We start from the raw sequence: 22,007 nt of genomic DNA on the forward strand, positions 1-22,007 counted from the left end.
TATGTCTTGTTAGCACTGTGAGGATGGAGTGTGTTTGTGGCGGACTCCTCCGTCCGTCAGCGCACATTCAATGTGGTGCGTGTTCTGCGACCTTCACAAAGACGTTGCCTCCCTGCTGGCGTGTGGGGGATTGCGTGCCTTACCTGCCCCTCACAATGTTCTCCTGCAGAAGCTCCTGTATGATGTTTCCGATGTTGGAGACGTTCACCTTGTTGACGAGACCATTGATAGACTTCTTTAGGGCCTCCCAGCTCATTCTCTGAAATGCCAAACTATAAAGAGAAAAGGAAAATCGGAGCTGAAAACGTGGAGCGAGCAAGCTGACTTAAAACATATAACTCTATGGTCATTATTAAAAAATATATTAAACTGTTATGAGGGAATGAGTCGTCAGACTCAAATAAATTTTCAGTTGGAAGACCTGGAATATTGCCTAAACTAAATCTCTCCTCAGTAATCACCGTGAGGTGAATCTAAACGCACAGATAATAACGATGAGTTTTTAGGTGATGTTTGGAGGTGCTCCATTTCCCACCTTTCAAATCTAAATCCTTAAATTTATTTATTTATTTTTTTAAGAATTGGAAATGTTACAGGTTAATGTGTCAAGCTTAGTAACATGCACACACTCTCTGTGTATTCCAAGGCACGCGCGCACTCTCAGTTACTACTCAAGTCTCTTTACTGCACTTCTACAACCTGCCCCACCCACTGCATTATCGCCTGGCTGATGCCCCCAACCCCCTGACCTGCTCTTGTCACTGATTTGGGCCTGCATCATCCGCAGCCTGGCGGGGGGGATGTAGGCTCCACCCGTGCGGGTCAGGATGGGGTCCAGCTCCTCCTTCTTCTTCTTGACGGGCGGCTCGTCGGTTAGGGGCCTCTCAGGCCGCAACGGGGAGGCGGACCGCCCTCTCCGCCGATCCCAATCCCGGCCCCGGCTGGACCTGCGCTCCCCTCTGTTGCGGTCCCGGTCTCTGCTGGAACGGCGTTCGGCGCGCTCCATATCTCGTTCTCGGGACCTGTAGGAGGAGCCAAAAAAGGGAGAGAGATTACAATAGCAATAAAACAAGCAAGAAAGCTTCAAATAAAACTGTGGTGTGTTATTTCAGGACACTCCTCACTACCTGCGTTGCCAGTCCGACCTATTGCGGGGTGACCGGGACCTGGAGCGCGAGCGAGAGTGTGACCTTCCTCCACTCTCCTCCCTGAGAGAGACAAAAAGTGAGAGACAAAAAGAGAGAGAGAGAGAGAGAGAGAGAGAGAGAGAGAGAACGAACAGCAGCAAGAGATCAACAGAGTGAGAGAGAGAGAGATCAACACAGCGAGAAAGAGGTCCAAGGTGCAGTCGGTGCCAACCTGTCTGTAGAGGGACTCCGCCGTCTGGCCCTGCCGCCGTCGTCCTGGGAACCGCGCTGGAAGCGAAAAGACAAAGCACATCAGCAATGTCTCAACAGCAGCAACTGAAATCAAAATGCACAAAGGTGCTGAGGATGGCGTGCCAGAAACAGGTCAGTCCCTGCAACACTGACGACATCACGTCCTCAAACTCACTGTAGCTGGCAGCACACAAACGCTTGTGTTTATGTTAGTACTAGACAGGCATATCAGTAGGGGGAGAAAAAACTAAAGAAAAGCTGTCTGTCTGCTCATGGAGGCGCTCCAGACCCTGATGTGTGCGACTCTGCTCTTCATCCTGCATGCTGCGCCGTCATCGCTGTCTTCCTCACTGCTGCTGTCGGAGTCGCTGAGGTCCCGGGGGGCACTGGATCCAGATCCGTGTCTCGGGCCAGGCTGTGCTGGGCTGCCCCCTCCAGAACCAGCCCCATCAGCCGCCCCGCCCCCGCCGCTGCACTCCCCCTCTGGAACACAAAAATCAAAGAAAGAAAGAAAAAGAAAGAATGAGTGAGGTACAGAGGGAGCAGGTGAAAAATCGAAACGCACCGGCACAGGCTATGATGAATACAGAAGGAATCAAAAAGGTACACATCCAAAAGAGGAAAGAAATGTCGTTTGTTAAAGCCAAACTTGTTTGTTTGGGTTTATTTAGCATAAAATTGGTAAACTCCGAGGGAACAGCTAGAGTGTTTGAGAGCGGAGAATCAGCGTTAAACTAACCAGCCACCTCACACTTGCTTTGTAAACAACTTAACAGTAAAGAACACCACTCATCTGTGCACACCGTGGAAAACCACACGAGAGGTGGGACTATGGGGCACAAGAAATCTTCTCCGAAACAAACAAACGATCAATAGACACAAAAAACACAGACAACTGACAGATAAGCTAGCAGTTGCTTTCTTTTACGCTCTCTGATAGATGCTACTCATACCGTTTACTGATGTGAGCTAGCAAGAAGGGCTCCCACACTGACTGTGTCTGAGGTAGATTAACATGCAGAGATGGGTTCTAAACATATGGGTTATGCCACAAATCTGCATACACCAATTAGCCAGAGCTTGATGCATGGAGGCTGCACCTCACTGCAGTATGCAGAAGTAAATTCACAATAACGAACAAAAGTTATTTGATGTTCGACTGAAGACTTATAGCACACCTGCCATTCCACCAAGCAATAACTGCCGGGTAGTCTCTGCAAGGAACACAACACACACACAAAACCCAAAAAAACAACAAACAAACAAAAAAACAAAACCACGACGGAATAACGCCCATGGTAGACGGGGCTTATGGGGATAAATTGACTATACCAACCAAATTGCACATTCAATTTAATGTAATGTAGCAAGCTGTCTAGCAGCAAGACATTTCATAAGGTTGCGGTTAGGACCACCTTAAAAGTGAAGTCACGGGCCCTGCTGTGCTGGGCCACCTGGGCAGTACTTGTGCTGGAGGTCCAGCAGCAGACGCTCCGGATCAAGATAGCAAATCAGTTCTGAGGACAGAAGGCACGGCACGCCCACCGGGAGACATCCAAACTACGCTGACAACAACCTCGAAAGCACTTCTGTCCCGCAATTCATTTTCCTTATTTAAATCTATCTGTATGCAGCCATATGTTTTCACAAAACCCACTAGAGATATAAAAATTGCTAAACGAACTGTGATGAACCGCATTTCTAGAACATGCAGCAGAAGATAAACATTCTGACACACAGCAGTGTGGAAGCAGATTTGGGTTGGTTATGGTCACAGCGCTGAAGACAGACATGACCCCTCCACCCAAACGGACATAGGTCAGCTCGCAGGAACCTCTGATTTGCGAAGGGACAACAACCGCCTGCACGTGGGCCACAATAATGAACTGAGAGAGTCAGCGGGCCGTGCAGCGGCATTACCCATGCAATTAGTCCCCAAAAAAGGGAGCCAGGACCCATAATTCCCTGCCTTACTCAAATCTTTGGCTGTGATGGCATCTCTCACAGCTAAAGCCAGTTGGCATTCCAAATACTTCCATTACAACAGAAGGGGTTTTCACAAATGGTCATTTTAACAGAGGCAAAGTTCTCAACACTGCCATTAGAATAAAATGGCTGTTTTCATTTTTTCAGCATTAGCATTTTGTGAAAGACAGTGAGTATAAATGCACCGCAATTACCATTTCATTTGGAGTGATAACCAGAAGTGTCTGTGCAAACAAATTCACACATCATAAATCAACAGCTCCAAAACACAGTCTGAGCACCACAGCACCAAGACACACACACACACACACACACACACGGACATACGCATGCACACATACACATAAGCACGCACTCACACAGACACATGCGTGCAGACAGGAGTGTAATAACAGGCAGGCTGGCCGTGGGCAGATGGTCTCGGCCAGCTGGCGGAGCACGTAAGAACATGCGAGGGTTCAGGGGGGGATGCAGGCTCTTCACGACGACCAGACCAGACCAGACCAAGAACAGATTCATGGACCTACAAAATGGAGCAAAGCCCACGACTGGTTATGAAAGCAGCACTGCCCCCCAGAGGCTGGAGGCAGTAGTGGAAGTGCGATCAGTCTGATTAACAACTGAGTATGATTCCTTGACGGAGAGTGGGGGACACGCAGTAGTCAGACGCTCCACTGTCCTCAGCGCTGCGCTTGGTGGGTCAGCTGGACCCAACTAGCCCTAGTGGTCAACTAGCGCAAATACAATTATGTTACTTCTCCAGACCATCATTCAAAAGCAGCAGCTTTCTCTAAACAATCAATTCCCCAATAATGTTTAGTCTCTGTTGGTTGGTTTTATTATCGTAATCTTTTTCCTGGTAGTTTTATGTCTTTGGGGACACAGTTTTTTTCCCCTGTCTCCTAAACTAAATTGTATTTATGCATGAGCAGTAGAGTCTGCATAGTACCATCAGCCAATCAGCAAAGACTCTCTGTGGTACCATCAGCCAATCAGCGCTGACATTTCTTAACATTTCTATCACATACACTCATGTGGCATAGACCGTGACTAAAAATGTTCCAGAAAGTATATCCTCATTAAGGAAAAACAGGGGTGACCGAGCTCAGCAAATCCCACCGACATGAACAGGAGCTAAAGTGACTAGCATTCTCCACCTTTAGTAATACTTCCACACACTCAGAAAGTATTGCAGGTTGCTCGCAACCTGCCACCAGGGGGCATTTGATACTTATTGACTGGGAATTGTTGCGTTACCAGTTCATTTTACTGACTGCATCATCCTTTTCAGCCAAACCTCCCAATTCAGGATCAGCATAAACGTGAGCACATTCAGACTTAAATACACACAAATGATCAAATACTTGAAAAAGCACTCAAACAAACGCACGTGAACCAGACTGGCTCTGCTGTCCAATCGGAGTGCTGGAGGTTAAACTAGAGGCTTCAGGGTCACAATAACTGCACCTGCAATGGGGTAGAGGTCAAAGGTCATCTGAATGACCATTACACTCAGCTAAATTGTATCCCATCACACTTAAAACTTCAACAGGAAAACAGGACTGATGCATTAGGGTTCTGTATCTCTCAATGTACACGTGGTCTAGATGACAGGAATGGTTTCAGAGCCAGATCACAAATAATAGAACTTGGCACTGATTTATCAGAACAGCGGAGCATCTTCCACACGACGCATCACCAGTATGACGCGAAACATAGAGATCTTCAAAGAAAGTCATGCTAAGACAAATGCTTTGTTTCCCAGAGGCCTGCGGTCTGCCAAGCTTATCCGCTCATCTTGGTACTTTAAGTGTTAGTTACAGCTACAGTTAACAGCCATTAAAGCCACCAGTTAATGTAAATAAAAATAATAACTGTGGAATAATCCACCTGTATAACTACTTAGCTAATTACAAGCTGAATGAGGCAACAAGGATCAATTAGCAGGCAAGAAAAGGCATTCATGACCTTTTGCCAACTACTCAGTGCCAACTTCTTTGTGTGAGCTGCTAGCGCAGCGAGACAGCTAGCTACCACACAGCCATGCTGACACCACGCGCTTTTCAACAAAGGGAAGGAGTTGGTCAGCAATTGAAAATGCCTTCCAGCTCGCAAAAGGAACGCAGCACACACAAAATCACCGAACATCTCTGGAATCCCTGGCTGCTTGTGAGATGATGTTAGCTTGACTGAGCTGTGACAGCAACTTAGCAAGGCAAGTGCAGAGCAAACATACATACATACCAGGTGAGACAAATCTGGTCATTAATTATTTAGCTGCATACGCATTCATGCACATCCTCACACCCTTTCATTTGAGCCATTTCAATAATGTCTCAATTAAGAAACCTCAAGCACAGACGTACGTGAAAGGACAAGACTTTAGCAAAAATACACCTAGTCACTGCCGCCATCCCAAAATGACACGGAGGTGCACCAATTTGCAAAAAGCAGCAGTTGCACGGACAACACTGCATGTCACCGTTATTGTTCACTGGTTGCTGGCCAACATTAGCCAGATTGAAGTGTGACAGACTCCTCGCCTGTGTGTGTGTCTCAACAACGGGACTTGGTCATGCGCTGGGTGAAAACGCACATTCTAAGCTGTCCAGCTAGGCGGTCCAGCACAAAAGACAAAACAAATGTGGGTGTGTTAGAAATAGCTCTGATGTGAGGACAGCAAAACGCTTCCTTCTACGTTCCCCCACGCAGAGATTCGGAGCCACGGCCCTGTGATTAAAAGCATGATTTACCCGCAACTGCACCAACACAAGGCAACAAACGCTTTGGTTCCTAAACCCGACCCCCAAGGCCTGTGAGCTGGCCAACGTTTTGGTTCCATCCCAGCTCCAAGCCAGCCAGGTAATGGTAAGGGGTGAGTGTATGTATTAAACACCCTGCACACATACTGGACCCAGCATGAGGTAGAGACACGCACTACCAGTCCAGGACAGCACCAGCTGCTCTGGGTTCAGCAAAATCAAGATCGGCTCACACTGGTTGGCCACTGGAAGGATTTGCTATGGAAACCAGAAATGGCAACAATACCCCCAGACACAGATTAAATTAACCCTGTCAGAGAGTGTCGAGCAATCCGAGAGACGTAAAACTGTGGCTTGTGGAGAACAAGTGTGTCTTACCCGCTGTCCCGCTCTGCTCCTGTTCTCCCTGCTCTACTTCCTCTGAGGAGCCGGACACTCTGCTGGTCTCAGGACGACGCATCCCACCTGGTCTGGAGTCCTGGGAATGAAGGAGAGAGACAAAAAAAATAGAGAGAGACAGCAAGAGAGAGAGGAGTGAGGAACAAAGAGAGAGAGAAAACACACTGTTATCTGTTAGGAGCTGTGTGTGTCCTGTATAGGCATAGCAGGAAAACTACAGCAGGCAGCTGAGCGTGACGAATACAGGACAGCATGGCAGGCCGCAGGCTCTGGAGGGGAGTGAGAGTGAGCCGGTAATGGGTCTCGAGGAAAACACTCCGTCTATTGCCGTAGGGGTCGGGGGCAGAAGGGGAGCTGTTCTGCTGATTGAAACTGAACCGTAATTACAGGCAGAATGAGGCACAGTCAATCTGGCCCCAGCCCAGAGGCGGGCAGCACCGAACTCAGTCCCAGTCGCACCAGCGAAGAAAAAGGTCCAGTCTGATTTCTACAGGGATGCCAAAAGTGCCTGCTCACACTCCATTTCCATCAAAACTCAATCTGCCGTTTGGCTGGGGTTCCGCAGGCAGCAGACGCAGATACTAATGCATCGGCACGGCCTCTGGACTTGTAGGCGGACCAGGCTCCAATAGAGATGGGGGGCAGCCGGGTGGCCAAGAAGAGAACGGGGGGGGGGGGGTGTTAAGGAACAGAACAGCTGTGAGGGGCAGTGGGAGAGTGTGCAGTGGTGAGTCCAAAGAACAGAACAAGGGGGTGGTGGAGGTGTGTGTGCAAGGAGCAGAACAGCAATGGATTTGCTTTTCTCTGCAAAACAGAAAAGCCTTCATGAACAGCATCCACTTCTACTCATCAGTGACGGCTGAAGCAAAGTCTCGGGCATTTCTGCAAGCTGGGGGGAACGGCGCTCCCCCACCCCCGACTCTTGTGTTATTCAGCAGTTCAGCAGACAGGCTGATAAGGGGAAGCTACCTCATCTCCTCTGCGAGAACAGTGAAAAGGTGGCTGGGAGCTTAACATCCAGGATGAGAATTATTAATAGCCACATAGCCTGGTCAACACTAAAAAAAGGCACAAAGAGCAGGACTAAGAGGCAGGTAAGCACTTTAGAGCCCAAGAACAAGCATGAAGGCTGCACCTGGCAGTATCAGCCCGCTCTGCCGCACCCTCCAGCTGGTGTCGGCCTCGCCGCTGCTCTTGTGGGAGGATTGCTCACGTCCAAGCCGAATCATTTTTGACTGGATGTCCAAATGCAAATGAAAACTCTCAGAAAGGAGCAGAACACCCTGACACTTCTAGGTTATGGAGTTTGACAATGAGCTTGCTGACTTGAGGGGTGAATATATGCAATGGCTCTGAGCTGGAAGAGGCATTTTAGCACTGTTGGGAAAGTGATTTTGGACACGGCTTCACAGCTGAGCTGCTCAGACCCAGTCGCTCTGCAGTGATTTCACTCATTTCAGCCCCATGTGGAACTGCACGTCAGTGTGGAGGTGTAGAAGCAGTGCTTGGACACCCTCCTGTATGAATTAGCAGTGCTAGCCAAGATTTGTGGCAATCATATGAGAGTTGCAGGTGTAGGTTTTAGGCAAATCTCTCTCACACACACACACACACACACACACACACACACACACACACACACACACACACACACACACACACACACACACACACACACACACTCCAGCATATATCAGAATCAGTTTATTTTGCCTTGGTCATACCAAACAAACTGACATGCCGGACTATTTATAGATATACAGAGAACACAAATATTATTTGTACAAACCAGAAACACAGGTACAAAAGAACAGAGATATGACAGAAGGAACGTTAACTAAGCACATCAGATCAATGTCTGGAGAGACATGATAGTGGTATGTTTATTCATCTATAAGATGGGCATTTGTATTGATACATACACAAACCTGGATGCTATAGATGAGTATATTTGAAGGGTGCAAAGCAACGGTCCTGTGTGATGCAATAAGGAGGCACCAGGAACAAGCTAAAACTAGGCTAAAGTGTGAGGTGCCTGTTAATGAGGGCCAACACCTCTGGGAAAGAAACTGTGGCTCTAGACTAGCAAGGAAAAAAGCGATTTTTTTTCTATTTACAATTTGTAGAAAACTAGGATATATGTGGGTCATTACAAGTCAGATCTCCACTGTAGAGGGAGATTCATCACAATCCATCAATCATGGGCTTTAAAGTCACCATAAAGGGGGATACAAAATTATAAGTGTTTTAGTCAAAATTAGTCAAAAGTCAAAATTATGACTTTTGTGAAAACTTTCCCTGGAAGCAATCTTTTTAAAAAAACTGCTATTATGACATCATTGTTCAGTCTTCTACTGCAAACTCTCAAACTTGTATCTTACATCACAAATGTTTTGCAGTGTGATGCTAGTCACAGCAGCTAAAAAAACATACCTGGATTATTTATTCCAGCAAGAACACTTGTAAATTTAGCCAGAAGAGAAAGCCATAACCATTTTGAAGACGTGATGTGAACTACACACTGTAATAACCAATAATGAGCTAATTTCCCATAATTATGCAGAATAGCAACCTTCTTAAATGTAGCTTGGATATGTATACCACGTCTAAGTGTGTTATGCGTGCATGTGATCATATCGGACAGCCAATTTCCTTGCACGAGGTCAAACTCTTCTTTATTGCCTTGAAGCTTTACCGTAAATCCGGTCAGTCATTTTAGTTACTAAATTGACTAGGGGCACCACAAAACCATCTGACTAACTAGCTAGCTATCCTACCTAACAAATACACACAATTCACCACCTGTCAGCTTTCACCGAGACCTGGGTGGCTGTAATTTAAGTGCATATTAAGAGCATAAGAAGACAAACGGTTTCTGTTTGAGCAAATCTGAAGAGGGTGGCTCGCTCGCAGTGAATTGCGTAATCACGTTGAACACAGAAAAGTAACAACGAAACTAGTTAAAATCAAGGCTCTCGATTAGACATCCTGTGGCAGTGGCGGCGAATAACAATTAATTTCGATGATAATTATTTTAAAAAATCAAAATAAAACAATGCATTACACAAGCATCAAATAATGATCTGCATAAATGTCACGTGTACATGTGGATAACTAGAAGGGTTCAAGATGCTTGTTCCTTGGGTAACTAACGTTAGACGAACGTTACAAAGACGAGCCAGCTAGCGAGCTAAACTATGCTACAATGTCACCGGCTAAATCATGACCAGGTCAACCTGACATTTGACGTGTAGGGTATTTTGGAACAAACTCACTTAGACACTCACATACATTGAAGAGAACGTCACCTTTTGGTCGGGTCTTATCTCGAGTGCCGTATCTTGTGCGCTAGGTCTGAAATAGTTAGCAGCTAGCTTAGCTAGCTAATACCATTTAGCTTTGCTCCATCTCGCTAGCTAAAAGGCTAACAACATAACTGGCTAACAAGCAGACATCTAAGTAGCAAGACACGTTTAATTACTAAAATGTAGCGGTTAACATGACGCTCATCTACGAATTAAGTTATTCACGTTAAATCTCACCGAGCGATCTGACAAGTTAACCGACAAGCGCGAGCGGCCGAAGGAACGTTACCGCGCTCGAGTCCATGTGCACGAGGGAGTGCACGAGTTTTGTGACGACCCGTACCGCCAAATTAGAAACGTTTCCGCTCTAACAAACGTGTTCATACCGCAGCAAACGGTTCGACTAAACGTACGTTGTATATAATTCACGCACTATGGCCGCTATACCTCGTCCTTTGAAGGCGAAGTCAACACCGCGCTTTCAGATTTGCTGGATTGCGCCGCCATGTTTCCCGTCTTCTTCCGTAAGCACTACTACGGGTACCCGCGCGTTACGGACGGAACGACCGACCGACACACACACACACACACACACACACACACACTTCTGTATTGCTTCCACGTCTCCTGCTCTCACGTTTTCACAAGCGTAATCAGTCTGTTGGACACAGGATCCGCTTCGCTCTCTCCTCACATGGAACTCACGGCACCATCACGACGGAGCCTCCGAAAAGCCCGCTGAATTGCCCGTGAGCTAAATATTGGTGACTGGGACGGAGGGAAATACATCAAAAGCGTATAATTTAGTTAGAAAATATGTTTTATAATCGTAGCCCAAATTAAAGGGCATCTTTTGGTCCTATCCAGAAGATTACAAATCAAGATTTGGTACTTGACCAGTAATCAGAAGGTTGCTGGTTCAAGCCCCACCACTGCCAAGTTGCCACTGTTGGGCCCCTGAGCAAGGCCCTTAACCCTCAATTACTCAAACTGTGTTCAATCCTAATTGTAAATCGCTTTGGATAAAAGCGTCAGGTAAATGTAATCGCAACAGATAATTCAAGGCTCCAAATGATAGGCTATATAACTGTGAGAACTCTTGCCATTGTAGCCGTGGCTTGCTCATTATACGCCTGGATAGATGATTTCTGTAAAACCGCGTGCTGATGTGTGTTATAAGCGATATACAAATTGAATAAACGTTAAATAGGTAGTAGCAGTATAATGAAAACATCTCCATCATTTTGAACTAAATAACCACAACAGTCCTAAAAAATACTTTAATGTCCTTAAAGTAACAGAATAAAAGGTGGGGGAGCCCGATGGCTCGGGGAAAGATTATGTTCTTTGGTATAGGCGGATGGATCCGATGTGGAGGTTATATGGCCCCAGTGACGCACCAGTCTGCTAACGACTCTGCACATGCTTTAGCTATATAAAAAAGTTAACCGCTTTATCATTTTTAGTAGTCCACGACTATGAATCTTTCAGCACTAGGCTGGAATATTTTAATGTAGGCATGGAAGGCTCATTGTGTAAATTCAGCTAATTTGTTTCCTTTGTTTAGCCTTTAGTTATAATTTTATTTATTGTGTTACTTATTGTATGTAGGCCATTTATATCTATTTATTATTCCCTTTGATTAACAAAAAGATTTAAAGGCGGCAAAAGCAATTACTCATCAAAAATGCCATAATTCATATGAACCACGTTCATATGGTTCGTGAACCATGGGGGGGGGGGTTGCAATCTCCCCAATAAGAGTATTTCTCACAACAGTTTGTACACAATTACTTGCAAAAATCTTTAGTTTATGTCTCAAAAGTAAATATGTCAATGAGCATGTCAATGCCTTCTGAGTGTCACTGTTTATGAAATGCTAACCCATGTTGTCAGTGTGACAGGGTGCTCTAAGTGTTTTGGGATGGCTCAGGTTTTGATGGTAATGACTGACAATGCTCAAGACTGCACGTTTCCTATGTGTCATGTATCAGTTTCAAAAGTACACTCACACATAGACATTCACATGTATGTGTTCAGTTATTTGTGTTATTTGTTGACAGACCGTGTCACAGATACATGGAAAGACATGGCTGCTTTACTGAACTCCATGGCACAAAATAAAAAAACAAATTAGAAATGCAAACGTCAGAAGCAGCTTAGGAAGACATTCCAGTGGAGTCTTTGTGCACCACCTGATGGGCCTGTCTGTTAGACCCAACATTCTCACCCACATCACAACAGACGACGCAGTGCAGTGTGGCGCTATACACTGCCTGACCAAAAAAGTCACCACCTGACTTAACTAAGCAAAGAGGTAAGAGCCTCCCATTGGATAATTACTGCATGGGTGATTATGTTTCAGCTGACATTTAAGTTATTTAACCCTAACTGATGCAGTGAGTAGCTTCTCGTTTGTTAAACAACCATGCTGAAGACACATCCTGTGGTCGTGGAAAAGATGTTAATCTGTTTCAGAAGGGTCAAATTATTGGCATGCATCAAGCAGAGAAAACATCTAAGGAGATTGCTGAAACTACTAAAATCCGGTTAAGAACTATCCAACGCATTATTAAAAAGTGGAAGGACAGTGGGGAAACATCATCTTTGAGGAAGGAACGTGATCGGGAAAAAATCTTGAATGATCGTGATCGGCAATCACTTAAATGTGTGGTGAAATCAAATCACAGAAAAACAACAGTAGAACTCAGGAATATGTTTAATAGTGAAAGTAAGAGCATTTCCACATGCACAGTGCAAAGGGAACTCAAGGGATTGGGACTAAACAGCTGTGTAGCCTTAAGAAAACCACTTGTCAGTGAGGCTAATGGGCAAAAACAGCTTCAATTTGATAGGGAGCATAAAGATTGGACTCTGGACCAATGGAAGAAGGTCATGTGGTCTGATGAGTCCAGATTTACACTGTTCCAGAGTGATGGGCGCATCAGGGTAGGAAGAGAGGCGGCTGAAGTGATGCACCCATCATGTCTAGTACCTACCGTACAAGCCTGTGGGGGCAGTGCTATGATCTGGGGTTTGCTGCAGTTGGTCAGGTCTAGGTTCAGCAACCTTATGTGCCCAAAGAATGAGGTCAGCTGACTACCTGAATATACTGAACAACCAGGTTATTCCATCAATGGATTTTTTCTTCCCTGATGGCACAGCTATATTCCAAGATGACAATGGCAGGATTCATTGGGCTCAAATTGTGAAAGAGTGGTTCAGGGAGCATGAGACATCATTTTCACGCATGGATTGGCCACCACAGAGTCCAGACTTGAACCCTATTTAGAATCTTTGGGATGTGCTAGAGAAGACTTTGCGCAGTGGTCCAAATCTCCCATCATCAATACAAGATCTTGGGGGAAAAATTAGTGCAACTCTGGCCAGAAATAAATGTGACATTGCAGTAGCTTGTGGAAACGATGCCACAACTAATGTGTGCTGTAATCAAAGCTAAAAGGCGGTCCAACAAAATATTAGTGTATGTGAACTTTTTTTTTGGCCAGGCAGTGTATTTTTGGACCATCTCGTCTGTACTCCGCAGGCGTCCATGGCGACGTCCTCACACGGCGCGCCCACGGCAGACGACGGGGTCATCCGAGGTGATGCTGGCGGAACGAAGGACCCTCGCATCGTCCCAAACGACCACATTCACTGGTAGATCATCTGGAGCCAGACGAGATCCCGAGAAGAGGAGGAGGTCCCGTATGTTGTCTGGCTCTATCACGGGAACCTGTGTTAGCGCAGCATGCTCTGAAACAGCAGCACAATGACGTTGCCTCCCTGCTGACCTGACACATCCACGGTGCTCTGCGCCTGATGCCATTCCTATCACTTGCTTATGGCTCCATTAATTGTTATTTCCCAGAAGGTACAAAATGAGTTTTATGACTTGCATGTATTTTAATTTTGAATCAAATGTACACATTTAACATGGTCTTTTCTAAAGCCATAGCAAATGTATACAGATTACATTTACAGCATTCTGTAGACACTTTTATCCAGAGTGACATATAAAAGTGTTTCGTCATCTGCTCACAGAATGCATCTTAGCCAGTACATTAGGTTAGAGTCCAATATAATATTGAACTAAGACACTGCTAGATACACGTCCTGTATGGAATACCACTATACTCTGTTGTACTGTTTACTGTAGAGTACAGGTGCAATATTCGACCTTTCACCTGTACGTACTGATACTGTGGCCCTTTCCCTCTCTCCTTTCAGACAGTGCAGCTGTTTCACGCTCATCTGTCTTGTCAGCACCCTGCTGAGTTGCTAACAGACTGGTCAGTCTTCTATAATGGCACTCTGTATCCCCATCAGTCTAAAAGCAGTATTTGCTATGACCGTGACGTCCTGCTGTTGTGTGGAAAGGGGCACTCTGGTACCACTGAAGGAAGCCACACAGGCCTACGTGGTGAAAATACAATAATGCAAAACACGAGGTGGAGGGAAAAAAACAACAACAAAAAAAAGATGTTTGTGTGTTACAGTATAGTTATACATAGTATACATAGTATACATACATAGTACAGTATGCATCTGTATAAAGTTATTTCATGTACACTGTACAATGTAAGTGGAATATTGTAATATGAAGGGTGCACATTGCACAGTACCTACTGCTGGCATCCTGTCTTGTCTTTATAACACATTTGATCGGTTCAGGACACAGTCATTCTCCCAGAGTTCAGCTGTGTCGATCTACCAGCCCCAGACGCTGTGAAACCTCAACTGAGAACATTGTCCACAACTATTGTCTTTACATCTATCTAGCTGTTGACTCTGTTTATGTCTTTGATGTTCTTTCACTGACAGCAAGTTGTGAAAGAGTGTTGTGCTCTGTGTGTGCTTGCTGATCGAAGCATCATGAGATGCACTTCTGAGCTGTTTTAAAGAACTGGTTGATCTACACAGTGCCCTTCTTAAGTGGAAGTCAAGAGTTATCTGAGAGAAATGAATCAGTTCAGGGGCCATTTACCAAAAAAAAGGGCGGGGGGGGGGGGGGGGTAACAGAAATGTACAAGATCTAAAAATGTACCAAAGCAATTGAGAACAACTAAAATACTACACAGACAACGTTCAGAAAGATGGATACACAAAAAACACGGAATCCCGGTGTAAAACGTAGGTGTAGAAAATGTAGAAACGGATTTGAAGGGTATACTCGCTAAAACATCGCGATGAAATCATTACACCATTTGGAATCTCCCGCAGATAACTCGGACCAGAATGTGCGATAGCGTACCAAGAATATTCATAAGACAATACTGCCATCTACTGGTCAACAGAAAGAACATCCTCTAGCAGTCTTAAATAGAAAAGATCTAAAAATATATCAACTTAATTTAAGAAAGAAAGACAGACAGAAAGACAGACAGACAGACAGACTTACCAGGCAGTAATAATCAAAAGCTCTATAGCGAAATTAATTTCTGAAAGTTCATGTACATTTCACAAGAGAAGAATAATTCACGTCAATACATTTGCAAGCTCTGAAAGATAGTTGTAATTTTAAAGTCATACACAAGTCACGTGAAGTGACTCTGATCATGTTTATTAGGCCATGTGAGCTGGTCTTGTCATTTCTAAACCATCTTTTCCACTCTCGTTGAGTCATAAAAGCACTGCAGAAGAAAGAGTATGAATGCAGGCAGGTCAGGCAGGTCTGTAGCGGACTCTGAGGAAAGTAACTACAGAGCTGAGCTGCGTTGCCTGTCTCACTGTCATACTCCTCACTGGATTTTGTCTAATTTAGCTTCTATAATAATTAAAAGAATTCTGTAATACAAAAAAAATCAATATTTATGCAGTTATTTGTTCTGTTCTGTATTTGTTCTGGGAATTTAAGATATACGAAAGATGTATACATCTACTATAAGTAGATAATGACTAACATACACTATCATCCTGCAAACACACACACACACACACACACACACACACACACACATATACTTAGAAAGGGCTGAGAGTATGATAAATGTCCTTTCAGGCCCTGAGTAAGGAGAACGTGGAAGAAAGGTCAGAGCACTAATGAATGTCACCGTTCTGTTCTGCAGCTGTGGGGCTGTGACATAAAGTCTAATGGACTGTTCTCTCGACCGAAAGATCCAGCATGCACCACAACAGACCCAGTACGGTCCAGCATGCACCACGACAGATCCAGTACGGTCCAGCATGCACCACGACAGACCCAGTACGGTCCAGCATGCACCACTACAGACCCAGTACGGTCCAGCATGCACCACGACAGGCCCAGTACGGGACCCAGGGCAAGAGTGTGGCAACCTTTCTCAGGACTTCGCATGCACACACCACGCTCCATAATTACGGAATCTCCACAGTGCTTCTACTCTCTCAGGAGGACATCTGAACTGCCTCTCCACATTCTTAGTGTTTCCACCCCAGCACAACCTGAGCAGCCTGATCATCAGCACCAACTACGACGGCAAGACGCTGGAGAGGGTGGTGCGATCTGGGGGTGTGGTCTGGGTGAGCGATCTGGAGTCCACTGCCATCGGGAGGCACTACCAGAAGGTGTGGGTACACAACTCCTTAAGAGGTATGGCCACTCAGCGAGGTAACTGCACCTTAAAAAAGGAACCAGTCATAAACACAGATCTCAGAATGATCTGTAAACAGATACCCATACATCACACTGGTCTCTGTGTAAACAAACACGGACAGATACACATACACTCACTAGTCTCTATGTAAACACAGTCAGATGCACACACACTCACTGGTCTCTGTGTAAACAAACACAGACAGATACACATACACTTATTGGCCTCTGTATAAAAAAATACAGACAGATACACATACACTTACTGGTCTGTGTGTAAACAAACAAAAACAAATACACATACACTTACTGGTCTCTGTATAAAAAAAAATACAGACAGATACAGATACACACTCACTGGTCTGTACGTAAACAAACAGATAGATGCACATAAACTTACTGGTTTCTGTATAAAAAAAAACACAGATAGATACACATACACTTACTGGTCTCTACATGAACAAACACAGTCCGATACACATACACACTCACTGGTCTCTGTGTAAACAAACACATACACATACACACTCACTAGACTCCATGTAAACATACACAGTCAGATACACACACACTCAGTGATCTCTTATAAACAAACAAACACAGATACACATACACTCAGTGGTCTCTGTGTAAACAAAGACATACACATACACACTCACTGGTCTCTACGTAAAGAAACACAGACAAATACACATACACTGTTCTCTATGTAAACAAACACAGACAGATACACACACACTCACTGGTCTCTTATAAACAAACACAGATGGATACACACACTGGTCTCTACATAAACAAACACAGTCAGATACACACACACTCACTGGTCTCTGTATAAACAAACAAACAGATACACATACACACTCACTGGTCTTTGTGTAAAAAAACACAGACAGATACACATACACTTACTGGTGTCTGTATAAACAAACAGACAGATACACATACACTTACTGGTCTCTGTATAAACAAAGAGACAGATACACATACACACGCACTGGTCTCCATGTAAACAAACACGGACAGATACACATACACTTACTGGTCTCTGTATAAACAAATAGACAGATACACACACACACTCACTGGTCTTTGTGTAAACAAACACAGACAGATACACATACACACTCACTGGTCTCTATGTAAACAAACAGACAGATACACATACACTTACTGGTCTCTGTATAAACAAACGGACAGATACACATACACATTCAGTGGTCTCCATGTAAACAATCACAGATACACATACTCACTGGACTCCATTTAAACATACACAGTCAGATACATACACACACACACACTCACTAACTCACTGGTCTGTGCGTAAAGAAACACAGACAGATACACATACACTTACTAGTCTCTACATAAACAAACACAGTCAGATACACATACACACTCACTGGTCTCTGTGTAAACAAACAAACAGATACACATACTCACTCACTGGTCTCCATGTAAACATACACAGTCAGATACACATACACACTCACTGGTCTCTGTGTAAACAAACAAACAGATACACATACTCACTCACTGGTCTCCATGTAAACATACACAATCAGATACACATACACACACACACACACACACACACACACACACACACACACACACTGGTCTGTATGTAAACAAACACAGACAGATACACATACACTCACTGGTCTCTTATAAACAAACACAGACAGATACACATACACTCACTGGCCTCTGTGTAAACAAACACATTCAGATACACATACACACTCACTGGTCTCTATGAAAACAAACACAGACAAATGAACATACACTTACTGGTCTCTTTTGCAACCGTTTCACAATACTTTGCACACTACACTTCTATCAGCTCCAGTACCACCTTCATATACGCTGTATCTTCACTATGCATTTTATGAATGTGCACAAATCCAACATACGCGCGTACAGAATGTGCAGCTTAAACTGTTGAAATGACTTGAATTAGACACATCAACTCCCTTGACAATCCTTGACTGACTCATGTTTGCTGCTTGTATACATCTTCACCACTGTCTTATTGTCTTTTCTTATCTGTCAGGGTTATGTCTGTGAAAAAAGCCAAGCATTTTACTGCAAAAAATGTACATTGTACATAATATAACAAGAGTATAAATAACATGAACCAAAACACACGTAAAACAATTTACAACCTAGTCACATAAAATGCAAAAATAAACAAAATCACAAAATGTAAACAGATAAACCATACAGATGAAACATAACAGCATTAACCAAAACAAGTTTACACGTCACTTCTAGTGCAACACTTACCATGCAGTGGCAGTCTAAACATGGTATGATACCTCACACTCCTCCGCTCACACAGTGCGATACCTCAAACTCCTCCGTTCACAGTGTGATCTCACACTCCTCCGTTCACACAGTGCGATATCTCACACTCCTCCGCTAACAGTGTGATATCTTACACTCATCTGCTCACACAGTGCAATAGATCACACTTAACCGCTCACAGTACAATATCTCACACTCCTCCGCTTAGTGTTATTTCTCACACTCCTACACTCACACAGTGTGATATCTTACATCATATTGGGCTGCTCTCACAGATGAAGACTGATCCCAAACTTTGACTAAACAAGACACCAGTCACATTACAATTTAGACCAGGCCTAAGATTAGTTCATGTGGAGAGAACCAGGGTTGAAACCGATGGCATTTCCAACTTCTACAATTTAAATCTTACATGTACACATCTTTTCTTAGAATGCCAAGCTATTGATTTAAGCCCACAGTTAATGCAATGGCGATACATTCTTGGCCTTTGTTCACTGGGTGGTTCTGTGTGCTACCTGCTCTGACACACACGGTTCAGCTCATCAGGTTAACAAGTCACACCTCGAGCTGAGGTACCTATAAATTCATGAGCATTTAGTGCACAGAATAAAAGCACATGTTCTCAGAAATACATGTGCCACCAGTGAATTTTTCAGCAATGTCCTTGCATGCCCAGTAAAGTGCTAATTACTGGATCTACTTTCTTCTCTTGATTCACATCCCAGTGTTAATGGAAACCTCTGCTTATTCATCCTTTAATTCAGAAACTTCTGCTTATTCGCCCTTTAATTCAGAAACCTCTGCTTATGCATCCTTTAATTCAGAATCCTCTGCTTATTTCTCCTTTAATTCGGAAACCTCTGCTTATTTGTCCTTTAATTCGGAAACCTCTGCTTATTCTTTCTTTAATTCGGAAACCTCTGCTTATTTGTCCTTTAATTTAGGTACAATAACACTACACTTTTGTCATTGTTTTGAGATGTAAAAAGCAAAAAGCTCTGTGTGAAGCAAATCCACAACACCTTAAACTTGCTTAGAAACCTGCACGTTTTGATAACAAGGGTTCTCTATATCAGTCCCTTGCTGTTACAATTCCCCTGTGTGCGTATTTGAAGAAACATGAAAAATACATGATTTTTAGAGCATGAACTTGAGCGTATGACACTGAAGTTTCAGGTGGTCTATGGTGAACATGTGATCACACTTCAGCGTAGGTGGATCATACGCTGCAGGCCGATTTCCCAGGTGCTCATACAGCTCAGTTTTGGGGTGACACGAAGCCTTTGTTCACGGCACACAGCAGTCGTGCAGATATCTCAGGGTTAGCTGAACGCACATATTAGATATTAAACACCTCTGCATGGGAAGGGAGTCGGAAAACTAATTTATACCAGAGAACAGCATATTCCTTCTGCCCCATGAAGGTTTAATATCTCTTTTGTAATCCACAGACGTTTCTGTGCCTGTAACCAACTGAGACAACAGCTACTGGCACTATTGAATTTAATTCAGTAGGTTCAGAACAAACACAGAGGCGTTTCCACCAGAAACGCAAACCCAGCTGGGAATTCAGGACAGACGGGATCAGGTCTTCTCCAAATGCAGCGTCTCCCAGAGAAACTGGCTAATGAAAAAAAATAGGGGCCATTTTCATCAGGGGCCTGTGAGTGTGTGTGAGAAATTCCCCACTGACCCTCCCTTGGGCAATCTCGGGACTTCTACCAGAGGTCTAGGAGCTTGAGGGTCCTTTGTAGTATCTTAGTTGTTCCCAGGACTGCACTCTTCTGTACAAAGATCTAGGCTGTTGTTCCTGGGATCTGCTGGAGCCATTCTCCCAGTTTCGGAGTTACAGCCCCTAGTGCTCTGATTACCAAGGAAACCACTGTTGCCTTCACCTTCCACATCTTTTCCAGCTCTTCTCTCAGCCCTTGGTATTTCTCCAGCTTTTGTGTTATTGAAGTTGCAATCACTTATCACTACTGTCCTCTTCTAGGGTTTATCCACCACTACTATGTCTGGTTGGTTAGCCATTACCATTTTGTCTGTCTGTATCTGGGAATCCCACAGGACTTCAGCACGGTCATTCTCCACCCCCTTTGGGAGTGTATCCCACTTTGACCTTGGAACTTCCAGCCCGTACTCAGCACAGATGTTTCTGCTATGATTAGTGCCTCTGTGCTGTCTTTCAATCCAGCCTTTTCCAGCCATTGGTAGAGATATATTTTATATATATATATATATATATATATATATATATATATATATATATATATATATATATATATATATCAATGACAGCTTTTTTTCATGTTAATTACTGTTAACAGAGAGAGAGAGAGAGAGAGAGAGAGAGAGAGAGAGAGAGAGAGAGAGAGAGAGAGAGAGAGAGCGAAGCATAGTTTATCGGTAGCTATGATGTGTGTCTTAGGTCATGTGAGTGTATGACCTATGACCTGACCTGTGCACGCTCACCTAGAGGTCCAGAGACTGAATCACAGTCTGCAAAATCAACACAGGATGTGATACAAAATGGCATCATGGGGATGTTTTGATACAGGCCACTCCCACAACCCTGTGGTATAAATGTCATTTGTGGACCCCTGTTGGTTTTTCGGAAAGAACCCCTTTTGTCATCTCTGAGCTTGCGGGGTGGGGTTGGGGGTGGGGGTTGAAGAGAGAGAGAAAGAGAGAGAAAGAGAGAAAGAAAGAGAGAGAGACAGAGAGAGAGGATGCATGTGATTCAAGGCATGGCATTCATAATGGATAGTTCCTCCATCTCCAGGGGAGACCTGTTGAAATGCTTCAGTGATCACAGCTCGGTCAGAGAGACAGAAAGGGCCAGAGAGCAAGAAAGATATATAATTTAAAGATCTAATAATACATTCAATCTGCTAATTCAAATGAATCCCGTATTAACTCAACTCTGGCTGAGTGGATGTCCTCTTATCACAGACACACTCAGACTGCTATCATCATACAGCACACCTACCTAACAGCCCACACAAACAGACACACCCCTCCGACCCTTCAAAGCAACACATCACCTCCATGATACAACCCCCTACCCACTCTCAAAACCACACCTCAAAACAGTCAACAAAACCCACCAAAGTGGAAACAGGAAATGAATCATCTTAATCAATTAAATTCTCCAATTAATAATTAATAATGTCATAAATTATTGGACAGAGAATACATTTTAACAGATTATCTGATTAAAATTAAAATTCCAGAAGAAAGACTTCCTTAACAGACAGCCCTTAGAGAAAAAAAAAAAAATCAATGT

General features: G+C 44.1%; 1 protein-coding gene across 3 annotated transcripts in view; it reads right to left on the reverse strand.

Moving 5' to 3' along the window:
* cwc22 (CWC22 spliceosome associated protein) overlaps positions 1-10,361 on the reverse strand; it is a 35,616-nt gene extending 25,255 nt beyond the window's left edge. The window contains exons 1-7 of one of the 3 annotated variants that reach the window (XM_035522605.2): positions 10,279-10,361; positions 6,506-6,605; positions 1,669-1,862; positions 1,360-1,415; positions 1,128-1,208; positions 750-1,022; positions 144-272 (exon numbers count right to left, since the gene is read on the reverse strand). In XM_035522605.2, coding sequence (XP_035378498.1) covers positions 144-272; positions 750-1,022; positions 1,128-1,208; positions 1,360-1,415; positions 1,669-1,862; positions 6,506-6,605; positions 10,279-10,338 — 893 coding nt within the window. In that variant the 5' untranslated portion in view covers positions 10,339-10,361. Of the gene's footprint in view, positions 1-143; positions 273-749; positions 1,023-1,127; positions 1,209-1,359; positions 1,416-1,668; positions 1,863-6,505; positions 6,606-9,813; positions 10,221-10,264 lie in introns of those variants that run through there. The other 2 variants (XM_081713310.1, XM_081713309.1) reach the window with 2 other exon arrangements.
* Between the last annotated feature and the right edge of the window lie 11,646 nt (positions 10,362-22,007).

This window comes from Electrophorus electricus, chromosome 4, assembly GCF_041902795.1.
Source record: "Electrophorus electricus isolate QZ-2024a chromosome 4, ASM4190279v1, whole genome shotgun sequence".
Lineage (NCBI taxonomy): Eukaryota > Metazoa > Chordata > Actinopteri > Gymnotiformes > Gymnotidae > Electrophorus > Electrophorus electricus.